Source organism: Gopherus evgoodei, chromosome 3 (assembly GCF_007399415.2).
Source record: "Gopherus evgoodei ecotype Sinaloan lineage chromosome 3, rGopEvg1_v1.p, whole genome shotgun sequence".
NCBI lineage: Eukaryota > Metazoa > Chordata > Testudines > Testudinidae > Gopherus > Gopherus evgoodei.
In genome coordinates, this window is record NC_044324.1 from 95,167,521 (window position 1) to 95,191,957 (window position 24,437).

Here is a 24,437-nt window from a genome sequence, read left to right on the forward strand (position 1 = left end):
AAGGCCGTTTTTAAGATACTGTATACATGTCTCAGCAGCGGAGAGGGCGGAGGAAGGGGGAGACAAAAGATTGAATGAGAAAAGATACTGCAACTGGATGGGAAAGGAGGGGCAAGTGAGAAATCAGCTCGTCAGCAAGAAAGTTTTGTAGTAAACAACTGGGATATAAAAGGAAGAAACTGCTTGTTGTAGGGGTGCAGGATCTGAGATTGTTATTTCTCCCTTGCACCTTATTTGAGCTCAAATAAATTTGGTTGTTTCTCCACCCTGGTGTGCTTATTGGCGCTTAAGCACTCTGGGCAAGAACCACTGTTGCTTGCCTCTGGCACTGTTGTGTCTGCAACAGTATTGATAACAGCTACTGGCTATAAGCCAGAAATGTTAAGGGCTGTGTCTCTGCAGTGTTGGTGTTACGGTGACCAGACAGCAAATGTGAACAATCGGAACGGGTGTGGAGTAAAAGGAGCTATATAAGAAAAAGAGCCCAAAATTGGGACTGTCCCTATAAAAGTAGGCCATCTGGTTACAGTAGGTGGTGCAGCCCTGTCAGTCCCAGGATATGAGAGAGACAAGGTGGGTTAGGCAACATTTTTTTATTGGACCAACTTCGGTCAGGGAGAGAGACAAGTGCTCGAGCTCTACCCAACTGAAGAAGACGAGCCCGGGTAGCTCAAAAACTTGTTTTCAACCCCAGAAAACTGGTCTAATAACGTTATATTACCTCCCCCACCTTGGCCTGCAAGGCCACTTCCCTGGCTACGGATGCAGTGGAAGGCACGGCCAGGAACGCAACCCCCCTCCCGGCCTCTCATTTTTGAGAATTTTGCCACCTACTCCCTCGCCGTAGCCCTTTCCCCACGTAGTTCCTTTCAACCCCTGTTTCGGTCTGAGGGGGGGGTGACCGCCTCAATTTTCCCTGCGCATGCTCAGTAACAAAAAGGCGCAAGCTCTGTACGGCTCCCGAGTCCCAGTCCCTCTGCCTTGACGCTAGGGTTTCTGTGAGTGGATGTGATGTCATGACGCAGAGGAGGGACGTCCCTTGGCTGGTCCTTTGTGGGTCCCGCGCGCACGTGTGAGCGCGTCAGTTTCTCTTGCCGGCGAGATGGAGGCGCTGGACCGGGTGGTGTAAGTGGCGGCTCCGGGGCGCCGCAAGGGCTGGGGGGGCCCGATAGCGCCGGTTGCTCCCACGCCCGTCGCCGCCTTCGGCTCTAGGCGGAGGCCCGGCTGCCGCCGCGTAGGGGGGGAGTGGTGGGTGGGATGGATGCCTGCGCGGCTCGAGGGCGGCCCCTGCCCAGAAGTTGGGCTCCCGAGCTAGCACAGGAGGGAGAAGAACAGCGTTCCCCTCCCCCCACCGGCCCGGCTACCCCCAGGGAGGCACCGGCTCTGCTCCTTTACGGGGAATTAACAGGGCTCTGCCCGCGGCCGGCCCCCACGAGGAAGCGAGAGGCTCCTTCGCGGGGCCTCCAGACGTGTAAACACGTAGGAGGGAGGAGTTCTCTGTAAGGGGCTGTGTTAGGGTAGGGCTGTGGCTGTGGGGTTTGCTGTTCGGGGGATTCCCTTGCCTTAGTTCGTCCTCCAAAATAACCTCCCTAACCCACCCTGCTGCAACACGCACTGCATGATATTGAAACATTGTGTGATTTAATTATTAACCAATCTAAGTTATTAACAAATCAGGATGTTTTTACTATGTCGTTAACCAAGTGTAGAATACTTGAGCAGTCATTTTGCTGTGAGAATAATATATATAATATAAAATAGTAAATGAAACAATGAATGCACACTGCTGTCTCTTTTGGGCAATGTTGGTCACTAATTTGGCTCCTGAACCAGAAATCTGATTATCACTGATCTAGAGGTAGGCCCCTAATTTCTAGTCCTCTTTAGCATTACAGGAACAAACTGTTCAGTCTTAGTAGATCGTTCTTGTCTAGGTGCAGGCAAAAGTTCACAGATAATCCATAAAGGTGGTGCACGGGTCACTGGTGAAACTGAAATGGAACATCTCTCTTAATAGAGGACAGTATGGTTAATTGCAGGGGAGGGCTAACTACGGCCTACGGGCTGGATCTGGCCAGTCAGGACTTTCAATCCAGCCCTTAGGATTGCCAGCCCCGTGGCATTGCAGGGCTAAGGCAGGCTCCCTACCTCCCCTGGCCACGCACCGCTCCCGGAAATGGCCAGCACCACATCCCTGTGGTCCCAGGGGTGAGGAGCAGAGGGCTCCATGCACTGCCCTTGCCTGCAGGCATCACCCCCCCCCCCAGCTCCCATTGGCAAGGAGCCGGGAGCAGTGCGGGTTCAAGGCAGGCAGGGAGCCTGCTTTAGCCCCGCTGTGCGCCACTGCCACCCTCGAGTCACTCGAGGTAAGCGGTGCCGGGCCAGAGCCTGCACCCCAAACCCCTGCCCTGAGTCCCCTGCTGCACACTGTACCTCTCCTGGGCCCTAGCCCTGAGCCCCTTCCTGCACACCACACCCCACATTCCCTCTAAAGCCCAACCTCTTGCCCCAGCCCTACATTCATGCCCCTGCATACAATTTCCCCATCCAGATATGGCCCTCAGGCCAAAAAGTTTGCCCACTCCTGGTTAATTGTGTTCTAAGGACCCGAATTCAGGTTGGTCATGGTAGCAGTTGTTCGTTGGCAGTTTTTCTTCTAACTCTCTGTATTTGTACATGATGATAGGTCATGAAGTAGCAGAAAATTGCCAAGCATAACTTTGGGCTTTTTAATTTGCCTTTAGGCTGCCATTGATGGGCTCTTAAGGGGATCTTCTCTAGGCCTCATGAGCCATAGTATGTGGGACCATGATGCAGGGTTTTGGTTTGAAGCGAAACCATCAGGACTTCAGCAAGGATGTGGAAATATTGCCACACCTTAAATTTAAAGTCAGCAGAATTCAGGAAATTAAAACTTAAGGCTAAGACTTTACCTTCAATTTCAGTGGGTTTTTTTTGGGGGTGGGGGGGACGGAATGTTTACAAATCAAGTAAAGCATTTTCATTAACTCCTTTGTGGTTATTTTGTATGGTAATTGTTCATATTTTTGTTTTATTGATTTAACATCAACCAGCAGTGATTGTTTCAAGCATAGTCTAATACGTGTGTGTAAGTTAATTTTGTAATTAATTTATCATTGTAGAAAGCCTAAAACAAAGAGGGCCAAAAGGTTTCTTGAGAAGAGAGAACCCAAGCTCACTGAAAATACAAAAAATGCCATCCTCATAAAAGGTGGAAATGCAAACTTAACAGTAACTGAAACACTTAAAGATATTGTAAGTATATTGTTGGAAATACACGTACTGAAATAAATTTTAACATGGGCTGTGTATCAGGAGTAATTTCACACATTTTTAAAATAAATTATCTCTCCAAATCCAATATTACCAGTCTTGGTTGTTTTGTATTCCTCCTGCCCCCAACCAGTGTGTGTGACAGTCAGTATTGCCAACTCTACCAAATTTAGAGAGTCAGGTGACTTTGCCCACTGCCAGAGGACTAGGCTGAAATTACAAAGACTTGTGTTTAAAATGCTGCCTCATAGTACAGAGCTTTCAGCTTCTCCCCAAACCTCAGAATTCTAATGAAGTTTGTCCCCTCAGCCTATTAATTATGCACCTTCTGTGTACTCCCCTCTCCCAAGGGTTATTTACCTCCCTCCCCCTTCCCAGGCTAGTGTTGCAGAGATGGGGAGGAGGCAACCCACTTTTCTCAGGAGAGGAAAGGGAACAGGGAGCACAGCTTCCCTGAGCTGCTGGGCTCTTCCTATTTCCTCCTCCCATCCTGTGAGAGCTGTTCCCTCTCCCCTATCCAAAAACTCCTCTCAGCTCCTGAGGGGTTGGAGGTTGGCAGGCAGAGCTCTCTTCCTGATTGGCTGCCTTCCCTATTTCCCTGCCGCTTGCAGGGAAAGCAGACAATCAGAGGGATTGTACCCTTCTTTCCCACCCCCTCAAGCAGGGCTGAAATTTGTATGACAGCAGGAGTTTCTCAAATCATTGCGAGACTGGCTCCAGCAGAGATCAGAATATGTTTCTCTTAAGGAAATTGAGAGATTTGTCAACACTGCATGTCTATAAGTATGTTTACACTTCACACTCCTTTCAGCAGTGTGTAGGGTACATATACTACATACTCACCGAGCATGGGTATAAATAGCAGTGCAGATGGTGAGGCACTCCATAGGCAAGTAGAGTAAGGACATGCCTGGAACCCTGTGGGTATACCCAGGCATGCACCCTATTCACTGGAGCACTCACTGTAGTGTCCTGCTGCCTTCCTGTTGCTGGAGTCATGCCTAGCCACAGAGAGATTCTCCTGCAGTGGGGAGTTGCTGGAGCTTTTCCTTGCTGCTTACTCTCTGCTGGAGCCTTTCACTTACAGGTGTAGCTATGTACTGGAGTATGGATGCAGTCTGCATTTTACTGAACATATCCTACACACCAGTATCAGTGGTTTGTAGTGTAGACATAGCCTATTGTATGTTGGACCAGAACTGCAGTATCTCTGAGGGGAAACGGGATTTATTGCTAATGTGAAAGATGCCAAATCATAAGGACTAAGTTATAGATTCCAAGGCCAAAAGAAAGCATTGTGATCATCTGCATAGTACAGGCCATAGAACTTCCCCAAAACAATTCCTAGAGCAGATCTTTTAGAAAATTATCCAGTCTTGATTTAAAAATTGTCAGTGGTGGAAAATCCACCACTATCCCTAGTAAATTATTCCAATGGTTAGTTACCCTTACTGTCAAAAATTTGTCTTATTTCTTTTCTTAATTTGTTTAGGTTCAACTTCTAGCGATTGGATTGTTATATTTCTATACTAGATTTAAAAGCTCTTTATTAAATATTTGTTCCCTGTGTTAATACTTTTAGACGGTAATCAAATCATTCCTTATCCTTCTCTTTGTTAAACTAAATAGACTCAAGGAGCTCAATCACTGTAAGGCAGGTTTTCTAGTTCTTTAATCATTCTCATGGCTCTTCTCTGAACCCTCTTCTTGAATTGTGGGCACCAGAACTGGACGCAGTATTCAAGCAGCAGTCGCACCAATCCCAAATATAGATGTAAATAACTTCTCTGCTCTTCAAGAGTCCTCTGTTTATGCATCCCATTATTCACTGAGACATTCTGTAATAATCTGACTGTCTATAGGTCCAGGCTTCTTGAAGAGCTAACCACAAAAAAAAACTTATTAGAAATGTATGTAAAAGATCCTAAATAATTAACAAGGATCAAATACAAATACACTTCAAAATAAAATCTTTTCAGATAAATTGATTGATTTGCCAAAACCTGACTTGGTGTTCAGATATTTTACCTGCAACAGTTAATGCCATCAGACACCTAAAATAGCGCAATAATAATAATGCTGTGATAGGAATGTGTTTAATATCTGCTGTTGTAGGAAAGTGCTAAACTTAGGACTAATTGGATTTAAAATATTGTGTGTATTTAACTTTCCCTAATGTGTATTATTAATATGGGAGTTTAATAATGCTCTGCCTTTCTGTAATGCCTTTCATTTCAAGATCTCAAAGCTGTTTAAAGAAACTATTGTTTTCACTTAGAGGTGTTAAGCTTAGGTTTAATCCCCATTTAACAGATGGAAAACTGATGTATGGAGAGGTGATATGCTTTGCCCAACGTTGCGTAGGTATAATTTGTGTTGCAGTTACACCTAGGAATCCCTGTGTCTGCACTGCAATGTGAGCTCAATGTTAGCACAATTTGAGTTAGCAGTTCCTGAGTTTAACCCAGGTCTTAAGCATCCATACTCATTTGTAACCCCAGGTTAGGAAATGTTGAACCCTGGCTTCCAGCCTGGGGCTCTACCATCTACACTGCATTATGTGGGCCCAAATATAACCACCCATATCCCAGACTTACTAACGCCCTGCCCAAAAGTGGCTGCCTTACCCCTTTTTTATGGCGCAGTGTGGGAAAACTTGACTATTCAGAAGTTTAGGATAAGTATAAAATTAAATAATTGAAGTTAGCTTAAATTTGGTTAAGGAAATATACATGTATTGTAAAGAGAGGTTCTGACTAGCAAGTAGAAGGAAGGCTTCAAAAATAAGTGATAAGGCCAGAAGGAGTAAAGTAGGGATGATGTCTGGTTCAAAGAACAACAAGATAAGGAGAAGTTTCTCAAAAGAAGTCCTCTGACTTCTAGGGATGACTGCAGATGGTTTTAAATAAAACTGAGAGAATCTGTCTTAAAATGAGCCAACGTGGCCCTTCCCCAACCCATATGCCAATGTTAAAGCCTATGTGAACCCAGGTGCAGTGGGAAGACTGTTGGATAGCAAGAAGGAGGAGAGGGAAGGCCTTGCAAAGAGAGGTGGTTGTAAATCTTACTTGGATTAAGACTGGAAATAAGAGTGAACTGTCTCCAGTTGGTTTTTAGCTGAAGTTAGTAATTTGCAATGACATCACTTGTTCATTAAAGGTATAAAAAGTAAACTCTTAAAGAGTTCATTGCTAATACCTGGCTGACCATCTTGGAGCCAACCAGTATGGGTTTAAGCACACTTGGTTGTAAGTATCTTGATCAAATGCTTATGAGTACTTTGTTACTGTATTGGATAGGGCATAAAGATACTTTGGATTTAATAAAGCAATTTAAGGTTAAATTGGTGTCTGGTGATTTCCCATATTAATAATTCTAAATATTATTAATAATTCCAACAAGAGGATAAAGGAGGTCAGTCTGTGGTAGTGTGGAATATCTTTGGTAAACTCCCAGAGCACTAGCGCAGTGGGGCTGTGTCTACGCTGCAAAGCAATAGGGCTTGAACCCTGGATCCTGGCATGACTCAGTCTTGGACCCTCCACCCCCATGGGTCCTGGGACCCTGGGTCAAGGTCTTGGGTTAGCGTGATTTGTGTGAAGATGGAAAGGGGGTTAGGTTTGTGCTTGAGTTCAAACCCTAGGCTTACATTGAAGTGTTGATGTACCCCCAATCATGGACCAGGTCCCCATTATGCTAGGTACTGTTCAATCGGTGTGTCAGGGCCATAATTAGGAATAAAACCATGAATTATTCCAGTGCTCTAACTGCAAGGCAACATTTCCCCTCAATCTGTATAAACATTTTAATAAAATAAAAAATGGTGTAGTTTTCTTTGAAATTTAGTATTTCCAGGACGAATATTGAGATTATTGTGAGTGGGAGCTGGAGGTGTTCTGCTGCCTTGTTCTGGTGTTTCAAGTGTGGTTTTTGGCCTCTGTAAACCTCTCCTCTTTAAAATTAGTAATCCTGTCTTAGATCTCTACTTTCTTGCCCCTTTTGTGAGCATGTCTACATAGTTGATTTCTTTCTGGGATAGATTTCTTTCTGGGCCACTGTGTTTAATTCTCTCGTAATTCATTTATCCTTTTAATGCTGTTTTCATGTAGAATTTTAGAAAGAACAATGTTTAGTATTTTAGTGTGTTAAAAAAACTTCTCCTTAACGTCAAATTCTTTGTTTTACAGTATGCTCTGAAAAAGCCCTTTGCTGTACTGTACAAAAAGTAAGTTACATTTTGCAATTTTAAAATTGTTTGAAAAAGTTAGTCTTAATATTTTCAGAGAGAAACTAGCAAGGTGCTGTGCAGGCCAATAAAGTGGATTTAAAGAAAAAATCTGGCTACATGATAAACTGAGGGTGATTCCAAATGGCAACAGCAACCTGGGGAAAAGCCCGTAGGTGTTTAAATGTCTGAGTTCGGTCCCATTTATCAAAATACATGAAGTAAAAACTTTGCAAAAGGGACAAGTTACTGATCAACTTCACAGATGATCCAAATCTGCATGAATAGCTAATGAGATATGGCAGCAGTTCACTTGGCACAGATAAATTGAAAGAGTAACATTACCTCTATAATAGGTAAAGTTGCAAGTGGTCTCAATAAGGAATACAGTTTTATAATCAAAATATGTTTATACAAAATAGGGAGCTATTAGGTGGAAAGTTGTAATCCTGGTGCTTGGATGTACCTCATGAAAATCTAGGAATATTAAATGTGACATGGATGAAAGGCAAAGACAACTGTAAGATGTATCATGTGATACCTGGAAGGCAAACCTTCATTTTGTGGAGGGCATCTTATTGCACTTCTGGAGTACTGTCTCTATGTTTGTTTGGAATTTGTGCATCGTGATAGCAAGGAAATGTGGAGAAGAGTGCATCTAATGACAGAACGACTTTGACATAGGAACATTAAGGAAGGACTAACAGAATTAATATTGCTTTGGATCTAAGATGGAAATCTACTTCATCTTTAGAAGCTATCTTCTCAGAAGAGCACCAATAACGCAAGTGCCACCAGGGCACCTAGTGTGAAGTCATACAAAAAATCCCAAATCCTTATCTTTTTTTTTTTTCTTTAGAAAAATATTACCAGACCTTTTGAGGATCAAACATCACTGGTAAGTAAAAACCACATTTTATTTAGCTTGCTATGGAACAAGAGAGACTATGTACAAGATACTGTCAGTCATGCAGGGCTGCCATGGAAAGTAGTTCTCCCAGGTTCACTAGAGTTATACCCCAGAAGTTAAGTTATAGGGAATTATTGTGCAATCTGGAATAAGTTGAATATCTGTGTAATTCTAGATCCTGATAGATACTGCTGTTGGTTTTATGTTGCCAGGTTATTTTCTAGTAACACTCATTTGTCTGAAGGCAGAACTCTCGTACTATTATTGTGGAAATAAAAATGTTGCGGTGCTCTTGGAAGTGCATGCGTGTTACTATGAAATTATGACAAAACAGATTTAGGATTATAGAACATGGTTGGAGCTTGTAAAGGAGCTTGTCATGAAGGGAAGAATAATATTTTTACACAGCTCTCTTATAAATTTACATCAACCTCATGTTCATTAAAGTATTGTTTATGTGAATATTCATCTTAGTTTCTTCACAAATAAAAAATTCATAGGGGAAAAAGACTCAGAGAAAAAAATTTAGGGTGTCCTGTCAAAATTGTTTTTCTTAATTACATTTGAGTAGAGGAACAGAAGCACATATTAAGCTGAGTTGCTCTGCCTAACTTCAGCCGTGCAACTCGAAGATCGTGAATTACAAGTTTTATTCCAAAATTCACAGACAAAAAATTAAAATTAAAACAAAAACTTTTCCAGGGTGTGATGGCTGTTATATACATCTGACTAGATTTGGTCTCAGTTCAATGCTTTAAGGTCAAGTTGGTTTCTGAACAGGAAGACAAAAATAGAGGCTAATCCCTGGATTATGCCTCCCATATTTACAGTTTAATCAAAGCATTATCTTAATCCTGGGGCTTGTCTGTTTTAGGGTATGGCTACACTTAGAGCTGCACAGCGCTGCTGCGGGAGCGCTCCCATGGCAGCGCTTTGAAGTGTGAGTGTGTGGTTGTAGCGCCAGTGCTGGGAGAGAGCTCTCCCAGCGCTGCAGGTACTCCACCTCCCCATGGGGATTATTTTACAGCGCTGGGAGCGCTCCCAGTGCTGGGGCACTGTTTACACTGGCGCTTTGCAGCGCTGTAACTTGCTGCGCTTGGGGGGGGGTGGGGGGGGAGGTTCACACCCCTGAATGAGAAAGTTGCAGCGCTGTAAAGCACCAGTGTAGCAAGCCCTTAGAGAGTCATGGAAACAACATACTTTTTAGAGCAAAAACTGCTGGTTTGGTTTCAAGTATCAGAGGGGTAGCCTTATAGACTAACAGACTTATTGGAGCATAAATTTCATGGGTGGAAATTTCCAGAGGCAGGTATAAATATGCAGGCAAGAATCAGTCTAGAGATAACGAGGTTAGTTCAATCAGGAGGATGAGGCCCTCTTCTAGCAGTTGAGGTGTGAACAGCAAGGAAGGAGAAACTGCTTTTGTAGTTGGCTAGCCATTCACAGTCTTTGTTTAATCCTGAGCTGATGGTGTCAAATTTGCAAATGAACTGAAGTTCAGCAGTTTCTCTTTGGAGTCTGGCCCTGAAGTTGTTTTGCTGCAGGATGGCCACCTTTAATCTGCTATTATGTGTCAGGAGGTTGAAGTGTTCTCCTACAGGTTTTTGTATCTTGCCATTCCTACTATCTGCCTTGTGTCCATTTATCCTTTTATGGAGGGACTGTCCAGTTTGGCCGATGTACATAGCAGAGGGGCAGTGCTGGCACATGATGGCATATATTACATTGGTGGACGTGCAGGGAATGAACCAGTGACGATGTGGCTGATCTGGTTGTTCGTAAGAGATGGGAAGTGATAATATACAATCATTGTTTAAGAACAGACCTATTTGAGATGGATTCTTGTAGATATTGACTCAGAATTAATCACACCTTTGCTCTGTCAGGTAAAATGAAATATTAAGGCCTTTTTTTTTAACGTTAAAAATATTGGAGAATTGTACATTTCTTCATATTTTTCGTTGACTGCATTCTAAGACCATATAAACTTTTGGATAAACAGTTCATTTATTGTTAGTCCTCTTTGCACTGGTATACACTGCCAGTTGTCCAGTAAACTATCTATTGTGGTAATTGTGAGAAAATTATCAGTTATGAGTTTCTAGAAATTGCTACAGCGTAATGAGGGAAGAGAATTCAAGTCCCTGTTGCTAAAGCAGCCTTGACAAAGTTGTTGCCATTCCTGGTGCAGCTCTCAGCATCAGCTTTGTTTCCTGGTGCCACATACAGCTCACATCTCTCCTTCTCCTCAGCTACCAGTCTCCTTAATTGTTCTTCCACTGGGAAACATGCCTTGCACCTGTTGAGAGGCGGAGTCTTCCTAGCCCAATATTACACTATTCCTTGCCCTGGTTCAGCGTGGGGCCTGTAGACCCCGTTACAATGACAAATTGCATCATTACTCCATGTAAACGGTAACAGTAATGTATCCACCATTTTTGTCAATCTATGCCAATTGTTAGTATTACTAATATGAGGAGTTAACCACAACAAACAGGCTCAATTCCTGTGGGGAAAAATACTACCGCTTACCTTGTACAAGGCATCAGGCAATAGACTGACAAATCATAGACTCATGTCTGTAAAGTGTTTTGAAGATTAAAAGAACAGTATAACGATGAACTGTTGTTTGTGTCATCCTCATTAAGACTATCTGTTTTGTACTTTGTTTTTGCATTGCTTTCTATAGTGAAGAATTGCTCATCCATATCTACTAACACTGGAGGACCTTTCTTAATGTCCACTTCAAAGTGAAAGGTTCAGTTCATCCATATGATATCAAATGAGTGTGTTCTGTTGACAGGGACTCAGTATCTTCACATAATTAGGACAGCATGCGAGGCCATGTATCTTTTCCTCTGCCAAATTGCTAGCAAGTCAACCGAGCTTACTTTGGAATGTGTCCTTTAGAGCAGGGGTTCCTAAACTGTGATATGTGTACACTGGGGGTACACAGAGAAATTGTGTAATGGTGGATTTTATTTATTGCATTTTCATAATAGGCTACTCATATGAAGCTTTCAACCTCTGTGGGAATTTGTTATATAAAATATGGTAGTTAATTTAGTTCAAGATATACTAATGAGAGCACAGATATGTCACACTAAAACTATATCTGTACATAACAGTGAAATATGGACAAATGGCTGAAGACAGGTAATGTTAAGAAGAACACACAAAATATCAGTGACGAGAAGAGTAGGGGTATGCAGGCAGCTGGTAGATCTGGAAGGGATTATGCAATAAGAAAAGTTTGGGAACTCTGCTTTAGAGGATTTCTCTTTGGTGTCCAGATTTCTAGTTCATGGATTTTCCTCCATCTCTTCTTGCTTAAAAGCAAGGCAGAGTATTTTGATGAATATCCAACATTTGAGTAATTGCAATACTATATTACTTTCCTTTTTGAGAATTAGTAGTGGGAATCCAGACGCAGATGAGTGTCAGTGAACTGCAAGATGATACAATTGGTAAATGGAAGCAGGGGGTTAGCCCCTGTCCTGTGCTCCATGCTCTTGAAATTTCCTTTCAGACAAATGTCCCTTATTCTGTGAAAAGTGCACAGCATTTTCCAGAAGTGCTGTTGGGAACATTTAGACTAAAAATTGAAGTATTGCTACTCCGCCTCCCAAAGCATTCATAAATTACGATCTAGGCTCCAAAAATGATGGCATTTCAGATATATATACCCATGCTAATATGGCTAAAATAGCAGTGTAAATGCAGCATCATGGACTACACAAGCATGTCAGGGATCCTTGGTATCCACTTCCATTGCTAGCCTGTCTAAGCTGCTATTTTTAGCCGTGGGAGTGAGGGTAAGTCTGTGCTGCAATAACACTTTGGATTTCAGTGTAGACATATCCTAAATGAGGAAATATAACTGCTTACAAGTATTTAACAGGATGTTGCATCAAAGAGGGCAGAAGGAGTTCAGGGTGAGCAGTGTAAAAATGTAAAGAACAAGGAGTAATGGGACAAAATTAGGAAATGGAATATTTAGCTCAGTGATACTCGGACTGTGGCTTGCAAGCTGCAAGTGGCTCTTTAATGTGTCTCCTGCGGCTCTTTGTAGCACATGATATTAAAACACTGTGTGATTTAATCATTAACCAGTCAAGATGCTTTTATTATGTTATTAACCAGTTACGGTATTGGCTTGCTCTAAGTTATCAACTTATTTGCTGTGAGAATATGCAATAAATATTTCCCGTCATGCTGTTTAAATATGAATAGTGCTATAGTAAATGAAACCATGAATTCACACTTCTATGGTTCTTTTGGGTAATGTTGATTGTTAATTTGGCTCCTGAAGCACTGAGATTTGAGTATCACTAGTTTAGGTCAAATGCCAGGAAAAAAGGTATCTGGCATGCATATAAAACAATGGATTAACCTCCCAAGCAGGAATGTGTTACAATTTGCAATTTGTAGCGGTTCAGCTGATCTAACGGTGACATTTAACCATCACCAAATCTTTAACGTGTTTGCAAACTGAAGTTTGTGGTCTTTTTTTAATCTTATAGGAGTTCTTTTCTAAGAAGTCGGATTGTTCTTTGTTTCTGTTTGGCTCACATAATAAGAAGCGGCCTAACAATCTAATAATAGGTAAAATGTGTTTGTTGTTTTTTTGTTTTTTTTTTAAATTGGGTCGAAGAAATGTCTCTTGACAATAAAAGTCTAACCCAATTTTTTTTTTTCTTTTGTAGGTCGTATGTTTGATTATCATGTCCTGGATATGATTGAGCTAGGCATTGAGAAATTTGTGTCACTAAAAGATATTAAGGTAAGACAATGCAAAAAGAACAGGAGTGCTTGTGGCACCTTAGAGACTAACAAATTTATTTGAGCATAAGCTTTCATGGGCTACAACCCACTTCATCAGAGGCATGCAGTGGAAAATACAGTAGAAAGATATATATATCTAGATATAGATAATATATCTAGTGACATCTGTTGGTGAGCACTTGTAGTGAATCTAATGTACTTTCAGTAAAGAAAACAAAACCATTTCACTATTGCCTCTTTCAGACTTCCAGGATTAACATATGCATTCACGTCAGAATCTTATTTTTGTGCTTTGTACAAATGTTATTAAAATTTGCTATATGTTTACCAGTGAATTCCTTTGCAGAGTTTTAGTTGGGACCAAACCAAGTCTTCAATTTTTTTAGCTGCAAACAAAAATAATTCAATTTACAAAGCTACTCGGTGGGATTCTGCCCATGAGAGGCCTTCAGTGTTACTGAGGGAAACCATGTATGAGTTTCCAAAGGCAGAATTCATCTCACTGTAGCTCAGGATATTTCTGCTATCAGTGTGAGATACTTCCGAGACTTTCTCAGGCCATCAATTATACACACACCCTGGTTTTCGGGAACTGTATGTGGCTCAGTATGAGGGCCAACATTTTGAATTCTGCAGACTTAAAAACCCCCAAACCTAAGAGCAGACCCACCTTGATGTGATCATTTTAAGTTTTGGTTTTGCCAAAAAATAGGTTAGCTATTTTATATGCCTTCTTACACTATTATAATTAAGAAACTACACAGATTAGCAACTATTTAGTTTGCAGATTCAGAACTAGTAGTATGGATGAAAAAGATTTTTTTTTAGGTAACAAGAAATTTAACTTTGAAAAGTGATTCCTCCCCTTAAGCTTGATAATTTTCACAAGTATTGCACCGTAGGGAGTTGTAGTCAATTGGCTGTGTAAGGGTATATCAGAAGTTGGAAATGGACTGAATGATCTAGCAAGTCTTTTCCATCTCCTTCCCAATTCAAGAAATACAGTATGCTTGCTTGTATTTCATGTAGTCTAGTTCTAAATAGTCTCAAAAAAATGAACTTCCATTATAGGGTCTTTTCCACTGTCTAACACATTTTATTATGAGGAAGCTTTTCCTTATTTAGCCTAAATGAGAACATCACTCAAAACCCAAACACTTCTAAGTACAAGTAACATATATAGATTTCTATTTTTAAAATGCCTTCCTTTTTGTGTTTATCAGAGAACAGAACAGCTCAGAATGGCATGTGCCTGGTCACTTGCGTAAATAATATGCTCTATAACTTAGTTTGATATTTGTCCAATAGAACAGCAAGTGTCCAGAAGGAACAAAGCCCATGTTGATATTTGCTGGTGACACATTTGATTTAAATGAAGAATACAGAAGATTGAAAAGTCTTCTAATTGGTGAGTATTTTGAAACAAGACCTTGTGAGCAGTTAGACTTCATAAATCTGTGGCAGTGCTAATTGTTGAGAAATTTTAGTTTGCCTGTTAATGTTTGTACATGTTCAAGGATGCAAGATAACATTAAGGAAGTGGCATTAGGATTTACTGCATACCATAAAAGTGAAGATAAAGCTGTAATTATCAAGTCTGTTTCCAAGGATGAGAGAAAGTAGATCAGCCTGGGAAAACCATGAAGACTAGAGGTGGTTTAAGTGGGGAAATTGACATTTCAAGAGTTAAAGTAGTCCTGAATCTGAACAAAGTCAATCTCCTGTGAAATGAAAATTCCTCGCAAAACATTTTTTTGAAATATTGAAACAACTTTGTCAAAACACTGCTTTTTTTAATAGTAAACTGTTCAATCAGAGAACTTTCAACCGGTTCTAATCAGGACCTCACTAGGTTGAATTTTGGGGTTCAGCATGTGCAATGAAAATGAGAAATGGTTGTTAAGGCAGAAACATGTACAATTAAATGTGTATGTTAAGTTCAAGCTAGGCACAGATTTCTATTAAACAGAAATGTACAAATTTTTTTGCACGTTGAGGGTGGGAGGCATTGAAATAGGCAGAGAACATGCCGATGATAAATAAGGTTATGGATTTTAATTAGGAGTGCTGAGAGCAACTACAAAAATGAGTGTACTTTCTAGACCAATTATTTTAGACAAAAATAATTGTAATTTTGTTCTATTTGGAGCTTAAAAGTAAAATGGTATTGTAGCATTATTCACAATCTGAGTACTCTTGGGAAGTAAGTTTTAGGAGTGAAACTAGAAGTAGAATGACTGGATATCTGCTCCCTTCTCCTGCACTTCTCTCCCTGCAGCAAGACTTCATTAGAAGAAATGGGTGGGGCTTAACCTGGAATGGGATTTTGGGGGGAAGATGTGGACTATGAAGTGGTGTGTGTGGGAATGTTGGTGGGGCACGAGCAGGGAATGAAAAGGTGAATGAAGGCACGGAGATTCAGATGAGACTTAAACTTCTAAGCTTTACTTATAGTTAAATCCCAAAGAACCATTTTTGCCTATGTTAGTTTAAAAATTGCCACTGCCTTTGGCTTCGTAGCTGCACAGTCTTTCTAAATTGCTACTGGAGATGCTAAAAAAGAAGACTTTCTGTGACTGCTGCATTAATAAATTCATTGCTGCTATTCTTAAGAGCTCATCTATGTATTTTTCAGAGATATAGCCCCAAATAGGATGAATTTTATGGCAAAGCTATTTTTCAATCCGTTCTAGGAGCTGGAGGCCTGTGAATCATTAAATGATTACATCACTGTCCAGATTATATAGGATGCAAACCATAAAAAATTGGGTCTCTGCCACTTTGCCCAAATTTCTGGAAGAGAATCATTACACACCAGTAACCCCGCACATTGTTGTTCTAATGTGCATCCCCTTAAGCATATTTTCACATTGTTGGGGTGATGGATCGAAATGCGTGCACACAATTGAGATTTATGCGAAATACAGGTTTACTGCTGAAATGGATGGTGTTGCCAATCATTAACATACTTGCTAGATGAACTGATAGTCTAGCCCTCTGAATTTTTTTCCCTATCTGAGTAACATATCCCATCCAATTTGTTTGCCTTAAGCTTTTGTTTACACCTAAATTATACATCAGTCAAATACGCATCCATTTTTTTGCTGCAGAACATATGCCGGGTACACACCAGATGTCCTGATGTTCTGTTGACTTCAGTGAAATGTCTAAAGACAAAACTATAGGTGGGTTCCTCAAATTAATAGTGAGGTTCCTCAGATTAAGGATTTAATGAGATGTTGATACCATCAAATAGTTTAGGCTTACAATTTGACCTGCTATGAAATTGCTGTTATATGATAGGGAGCAACTCTTTCCAGTCCTGAGAAAGATAATGTATTTAATCCACCATTTTGTTGCCAAGAAACTTATGAAAGTTTGCTATTCCAAAGACCTTGTTGTTACAGCGCTACTGCCAAGATCCGGGAGGCCCAGTCATCTAATGACCCCTTGTTACTAGACTGTATGACGTTATTGATGATAGTGGTAAACAACTAGGTTTTCATAGGCATGTGGTCCATAAAGACATTCTGTACATTTTTGGGAAGTCCTGTGCCAGCAATTCCACATTATAGAAATCAGTGTGGGTAGAGGGATGAACTTGCATCTTGTATCGTAACCAAATTAAGCTAACCTTTTAAATTCATTTTTTAAAAACTGAGGACATCTCATAATGGTCTGGATATGTAAATAGCAGCTTCTCTTTACCCCTATACATAGACCAACCAGAGAAAGATATGTCACTTTCTTCCCCATCCCTTTCCCTACAAACATTGTCTTAAAATTGTAGTAGTGGTTTTACTGCCTTTGGTTTCTGGTGCCAGTGTTCGTCCCTGTGAGATGTAGTTGCTGCACCCCTGGTTCTAATAGCCTCCTGTGCACACATTTGTGAAACACTTCACCACTCATTCCTTTATTGGACCCACTTGTGTATTAAAAAATGGAAAATGTAGAGTCACTCTTGTTAAAATGCAGGCTTGGACTGAACAGGAGGAGACCTGTTTGTTTTGAGATAGCACTTAAGTTTCTCCAGTTTCTCCTTCATCCTATCACCCTGTTTGCACAAATTATGTGGAGTCCAGTACTTTGATATGGAGGGGTCATTTAGATTCTCTTGAAAAAGAGATGGTAGAGGTGATACGAAGGGGACAAAGCAGCATAAAACAACAGTTCCACATCCTGTTGCACCCATCATGCTGCTGCAAAGTCCATCAGTATTTGTGCTGTTCAGACAAGAACTGTTGCATCTTCCTAATAAATGGGCAAATTATAAATTATTTTGGAACACACACATCAAGTCCTGAAAGACAAAATGGAAGTTCTCAAAAGCTCTTTTGCTGTGGTTACTAAATCACACACATTAAACACATGGAGAAAAACAAGAGGCAAACTGATGGCAGGAATTAAAAAGATAAGGATAATGGTCTCTAATCCAACCACAGTGGACTGTCTCAAAAACTATGAATAAACCAACATTTTCAAATCCATAGAGTTCCAGAGAGGAAATACACTGTCTACAGCTGGTGGATGTCATAGAAACTTACATTCCTGACCACCTGTATTTGGATACAAAGATCATCCTGTGAGTGGAAAGCTATACCACAAGAACATACTGAAGGATAATCTGCCAATAAAAGCAATGTAGATACAATTTCACATGCTAGAAGAGACAGAGTCTTAGCTGCAGCCTGGGAAAATAGACACTAAAATAGAAGAAAATATTGTACCAATGACTTTTCCTCTAGATACGAATCCAGTAACCCAACAAAGGAGGACCCAGCATGTTTTTCTCTCTAAACTCCAGGTAGGGTCCACCAGTAAGACTTTGTTTTCAACATAGCTTCATCACTGATTTTCCCAGAAAAAGGTCACTGAGGAAAACACTAAGAATCTGAAAATGAAACTTAAAGGGAAGCAAGCCATCTCCCCTCCCCGTGTTCAGCAGTTCTGCTTCTGGGTATTAGTCTTTTGTTTTTTATTAACATACCTTGTTCCCTAGGACAAGATCACATCCTTCCTTCACCCTATCTAAAGGGTTGACAGATTTGCATGGTTGTGTGCTCTTTGCTCATATGCTATTTTAATGGTCCTAATATGAGAATTATGTTAAACAATTAAGTGATAATTAACTGGTATCTGAATTTTCTCCCTGTAAAACTGTAAGCACAAACTGTAAGCTTCTTTCTATATGTAACTGACCGTGTTGCATTTGTCTGCTAAATGTGTATATCTACAATAGTGTAAATATTCATTGCAATGCAATAGCAAGTGTTAGCTCATGTAAAAAGAGCAAAGGTGCTCTGTTTGACCACAGACAAAACTGCTTTATAAAGCAATGATGGTCTCAGGTTTCCAAGATGGTATCATAAACAATGGGGAGTAAAAACAATCAAGATAACACTAAACACTATCTCCTTCTTTCTTGGTATATGTTTATCTTGTATTGATCTTGATCACTTATTTATATCTACTCTAACTGCTAACTTTGGTACCAGAGACTTTTAATCCATCAATTTATCCAACAAACTCTTAACCTAGCTAAATGTTATTTCCGTACTGATGTATACTTAGCTAAACATTTTTGAGATGCATTTTCTTTATCTGAGTTCATAGCTGAAAGTTTAGAAGGGTGGATAAACTGAAATAACTATTGCTTTTTGTATTTCACAAAACTGAAGTTACTATTGCTATTGAAGCAATGATAATGTTTGTTTGGTCAGTGTTTTTGGAGTGGGGTGGGGTTGATGTTTAAAATAAGATCTGGAGCTTGTGAAACCATCAGATTTATTTCTGGAAAGCAGATGTCTGTTATGTTCTCTTACAGAGACTTCTGCATTTGCTTAACTTTGCACATGTGATTAGGCTCAGTGGGACTACTCATGTATGTAAAGTTAAGCATGTACATACATGAGTAGTCCCATTGAGCGTACTCACATGCAAAATTAAGCAAGTGCAGTCTTGGATTGGGGCTTGAAGTAGTGAATAATCCTGCATGTGAGTCAGAAAGGGACCCTATTAAGCATTACTGGGGTTGCCTCTAGAAAGGCCAAATCGGAGATTCATCCACTATAACACAGATCTGTTTTCAAATAGACTGGAATCAAAAGTCCTGCTTATCTTAAACCTCCTTTTTGAAAACTTCTTTATTTTAAAAAAGTAAAAGTGCCAGGTTTCTTTACATCCTGAAATATTCTTTCAGATTTCTTTCGAGGTCCTACTGTGCCCACTATTCGCCTGGCAGGATTAGAGTATGTTCTGCATTTCACAGCTATGGATGGCAAAATTTATATGCGAAGCTACAAGTAAGTGTCGTTCCCCCGCCTCCCCCCCAGTCTATCAGGAGCTCAGATTTCATTTCTGTCTGCAGCTATTTTATGCTCTTCCAGGGCCAGATTCAGTCCATGGTTCTGTGCACATGTAAACACCAACAAACTCTGGTCATCGGTGAACGGGATCAAACCTGGGACCTCTGAAGCTTAGTGCATGAGCCTCTACTGCTTGAGCTAAAAGCCACATGGCCCCTACCTAAGGCTGTAGTGCAAACTCATTGATCTCTAAATGGTCTCAATGCCACTTGAGGGGACAGAACACCATACCCAGGAGGTGTGTGGGTTACAGAGGCACAACTGTGTTGAAATCAATGGGAGTTGCACACACATTGAAGATCAGACACTGGCACCTTGGTTCTAAGTTTTCTGAACCAAAAATAAAATTCAACAGCGGCACATGTTTTCTAAAGGCCACGTTCAGTTCTGTGGTCCAGAAAATAAGTAGAAACACAAGTATGAAACGCAGCAAAGATGGACAACATTGTTGTTTCCCCCCCCCCCACTCTCTCTCTCCCGCAGAGTGTTGTTGAAGAAGTCGAGATGTAAAATACCAAGGATTGAACTGGAAGAGATGGGACCTTCATTAGATCTGGTGATGAGGAGAACACATTTGGCTTCAGAAGACCTCTATAAATTATCTCTTAAACAACCTAAAGCCCTCAAGGTACATAATCCTTGTATTTTATACAAAAATCTTTGCTCTTCATCATACATAATCTTTAATACAGAGCCAGTTTTAAAGTAAACTATGCAAAGGCCAAGGGATGAAGGTGTTCTTCTTCAGGTGCTGGTCCCTATGTGGATTCCAAGCATGGGGTGTGCATGTACGCTATGTGCCTTAGCTGGAACTGTGGATAGTAGTGTCCGTTGACCCGCGCTTGTCATGTGTCGATCACGTGGTGTGTCCGAGGCATTAAGAGTCGGCATGGGTTGACACCACTCCAGTTCCCTTTTACCACCGCATGGCCAGAGTTGGAACTCAGTCCCTCCATGCTCTTAGCCACCTGAGAGTACTGCGTTCCACCTTTTTTTCCGCTGTATATGGTTTCTTTATTTACTTAATTAGGTAGTTGTCCGTTTTTCGTCCATAGCTAATTAGGTTACTCGTTGGATCTTTCCCATTCAGGGGCTTCTCTCCCTAGCCTTGGGATTATTGTTGTGTCCACTGCTTTAATGCCGTGATGATCACAGAATATCAGGGTTGGAAGGGACCTCAAGAGGTCACCTAGTCTAAACTTCTGTTCAAAGCAGGACATATCCCCAGACAGATTTTTGCCCCAGATCCCTAAATGGCCCCCTCAAGGATTGAACTCAGAACCCTGGGTTCAGCAGGCCAGTGCTCAAACCACTGAGCTATCCCTCCCCTATCAAGCCAGGATTAAAAACTGTGCCTCATGCTCTCACTCTTCTCGGTAAGCAACGAGCACACCCGCTGCCTGAACTATCTGGGCAAAGCCCACATAGTCTCTCACTGCTCTGTCTGGAGCTCCTTTTCATGGTGGATCCAGGTGGCACACAAGCTTCGGTTCCAAAATTTTCTAATGGCAGAAGCCATGTGCCCATCTGGGCAGCAAGACCCGGCTCCAACAGAACCAACGGAGCGATGCCAGTCACAGATGGTGACCGCCTCACCTGCACCCTCTCGTACAGCACCGCCAACACTGACAAAACCTCACCACGTGCACAAGTAGTATGAGCACAAGGGTGGCTCCCCAATAGGGACCATCTCGAAACGCAGTGTTTCCTCCCCGAGCTGGGATCGGTTGGGGGAGAAGTTGTGTGCAAGAAGTGAAGGTCCAACTTTGACTTCAACGCCGCCTTCCTATAAAGCACACGCAGAACATTGCTCTAAACACTGCCACTCTCCGCCGGCACCGTCGATTCCAACACCAGGACCCTCTGTCACTTCCGGCACCATCGACCCCCCCTAGGTCCATCAAGCTCAGTACTCTCAGTCCCATGCACTTATCTTCTCTTTCACAAAATAGCAGAGCTTACGTTACCCTTTGCTGGTACCCCACCACTTTCCAGACCACCATCAGATCCCAGGCTCCCTACTGTAGACCTCTTGTCCTCTGTCCCGCTCTGACGACAACGGCTGAGCCCCTTCTCCTGGTCGATCATCCTCCGACATTGCCGCTGCTGCCAATACCACCTGCACCATTGATGCCCCCTTTCCCAGAACAGTCTGAGTCCGACTGGTCTTCAGAACTGGACATAGCTCTCACCTTCTTGCTCTTATAGTTCGGACCCTTGGCACCCGTCTGTCCTCCGGACTATGGTCACACCAGTGACCCTCGGTTCCCGGTACCTGTGGTCCCCGCCAATGCATGACAACTCATTGGCCATTTTGGGCCTCATGGGACTCTTACCATCATCGTAATGCACACCACATCTTTCCCACACATACAGCCACTGTCCAGGAGGAACCCTTGGACCCTCTGGGTCCATTGGCACCAGTTGCCCCGATCACACCACCGGAATTGCCCATTCCTACAGGCACTTCATCATCGCTGGATGATGCCCTGATCCCAGCTTTCTTCTCCCCACCGGATGATCACAGACAATATCAGTTGCTATTCCGTCGCATGGCCGCAGCTCTCAGCCTTCCCCTAGAGGATGTTCAGGTCCCCCATGACCAATTCCTGGGCATGCTTCAATCTCAGGGATTCTCCCGCACAGCCATACCCATTCATTCGGCTACTTTACAACCAGCCCAGATGGTGTGGCATACACCAGCCTTTTGTGCCCCATACCAAAGCGAGCGGAAAGCCGCTATTCTGTCCCCTCTAAGGACACAGATTTCCTGTTTCCCCACCTACCACCAAATTTCCTGGTGATCAATGCTGCCACCTCATGTGCCTATCAGCAGCACTTTAAATCAGCAATGCCAACAATAGATCGCAGTGCCAAAAAACTAGACTTGCTGAGTAGAAAAGTTTATTTATTAGTAGGGCTACAATTCTGTATTGCCAGTTATGAGGCCATTCTGGCCAAATACAATTTTCTGTCCTATTCCCAGCTGGCAGACTTCCAGGACTCTTCTTCCTGACCGACAGCAGGACTTCCAACACATGGTAGATGAGGGGAAGATGGTGGCCAAAGTCACACTCTAGGTCACAGTAGATGCTGCAGGCACTGCCTCTCGCTCCTTAATGTCTGGAGTCGTTCTCTGTCATGACTTGTGGCTATAGTCCAGTGGTCTTCCGAAGGAGGTCCAGATGACGGTAAAAGACCGCCACTTTGAAAACAGTAAACTGTTTAGTGACAAGATGGACGAGTCCCCTCACCCCTTAAGGACTCCCAGGCCACCCTTCGGTCCCTGAGCATCTATGCCACAGCCCCCACCCACTGAGAGTAGTGTCCACCTTTCCATCCTTGTCCTCGCACCACTTACCACCCATACCCCCAGTGACCCTTTGAACTGCTTCAGCACCAACCTTGCTCTCAACGATACTGACGCTCCCTCTGCTGCTTCCACTTTTCATTGACCCAGACAATCATTTTGACTCTTATATCAAGACCTGCAAACCTCCCATCATATTCGGGGGTTGTCTGGCACACTATCCACACTTGGAATTCCATACCTGTGACTGCTGGGTGCTAGACATCTGTCCAAGAGACCTGATCAAATTCCTTTCCTTCCCCGCATGCTACCCATCCAGGAGGCACCCCCCCTCAACCCTTCCGAACTCCATCTTCTCCCCCAACAAAACCACTGCCCTTGTCCACAAGGGTGCCCATAGAACCCCTGCCACACCACCACCACGGCTTCTATTCTCCCTATTTCCTTATTCTGAAAAGGTGGGGGAATATGCCCCATTCTGGACCTCCTCACCTTAAACAAATTAAACAAATTAATCTGCACCTTTTGCTTCTGGATGGTCACTCTCCCCCTTACTATCCCTTCCCTCCCCCATGGAGCTTGGTTTGTGGCTCTCATTATGAAAGACGCATACTTTCATGTAGGTATTCACCCTGCTTATCGCAAATAGAGGGGCGCACGGGTAGGGCAGGATAAGGAAGTGATCTGGTGACATATAAGGACAGGAAAATAAATCTGCATGCTCTGGATTTTATCTGTACAATACCATTTTTAGGTGTAGTTATCTTAAATTGTAATGGAAGTTTACTTGTGAATATAGTGACTTGTGATGGCAGATACGCTTGCCTACAGTCACTGAGTGATTGAATATTATTCAGTGCCCAGAAATGTTAACGTTGTTGTTCTTATCTTGCAGCCGAAGAAGAAGAAGAATATCTCTCATGACGTCTTTGGTACGTCATATGGTAGGATCCACATGCAGAAACAGGATCTCAGTAAATTACAGACAAGGAAGATGAAAGGGTTAAAGAAGAGACCTGCAGCAAAGATGACTGAAGAAGATGAAGGGATTAGTCCAAAGAAATTAAAATCAGTCTGATAGGATAAGTTTTGGACTCTTGATATCTTCAGCTTTTGTTGTATTTGTCACAAAATAAATGTGGCAGATGTGGACCAGTCAGTTGCCATTTTTTTTTAAAATGCTGTAGTCCTGTAATTATTTTTTAATGCATAGTCCTACAAAAGTGAACTTCAGAGGTGTTGGGCTGTACACTGACATTATTTCCTCAGTTGTCTGAAGCTCAATATGTTTATTTGGAGAAATCAGGAGAACAAATCATTGAAGAAAGCCAATTATCTAATAGTTTACCAAATGGCCTTCTAGGGTTTTTATCCTGGGGACTCTTGTTAGACTAGTCTTGTCATATAAACTCTTTCGAGGAACTGAGCTGTTAATGTGTAAATGCTGGCCTTGATTTGTTTTCAGCAAATGTTAAAGGTATTTGGATTGTTGCATAACTTTGTGAATACTCATCTCTAACTTAATAAACTTTGGACTATTTTATTAAC

General features: G+C 41.9%; 1 protein-coding gene across 1 annotated transcript; it reads left to right on the forward strand.

Annotated features, from left to right (window-relative positions):
• Positions 1 to 1,102: 1,102 nt before the first annotated feature.
• Positions 1,103 to 24,437, forward strand: RPF2 (ribosome production factor 2 homolog). The gene is made up of 10 exons (XM_030558331.1): positions 1,103 to 1,125; positions 3,144 to 3,280; positions 7,482 to 7,519; positions 8,379 to 8,417; positions 12,953 to 13,034; positions 13,136 to 13,212; positions 14,523 to 14,622; positions 19,414 to 19,516; positions 20,063 to 20,207; positions 23,785 to 24,437. The coding sequence occupies exons 1-10, from the start codon at positions 1,103 to 1,105 to the stop codon at positions 23,965 to 23,967; spliced, it is 927 nt and encodes a 308-aa protein (XP_030414191.1). The 3' UTR covers positions 23,968 to 24,437.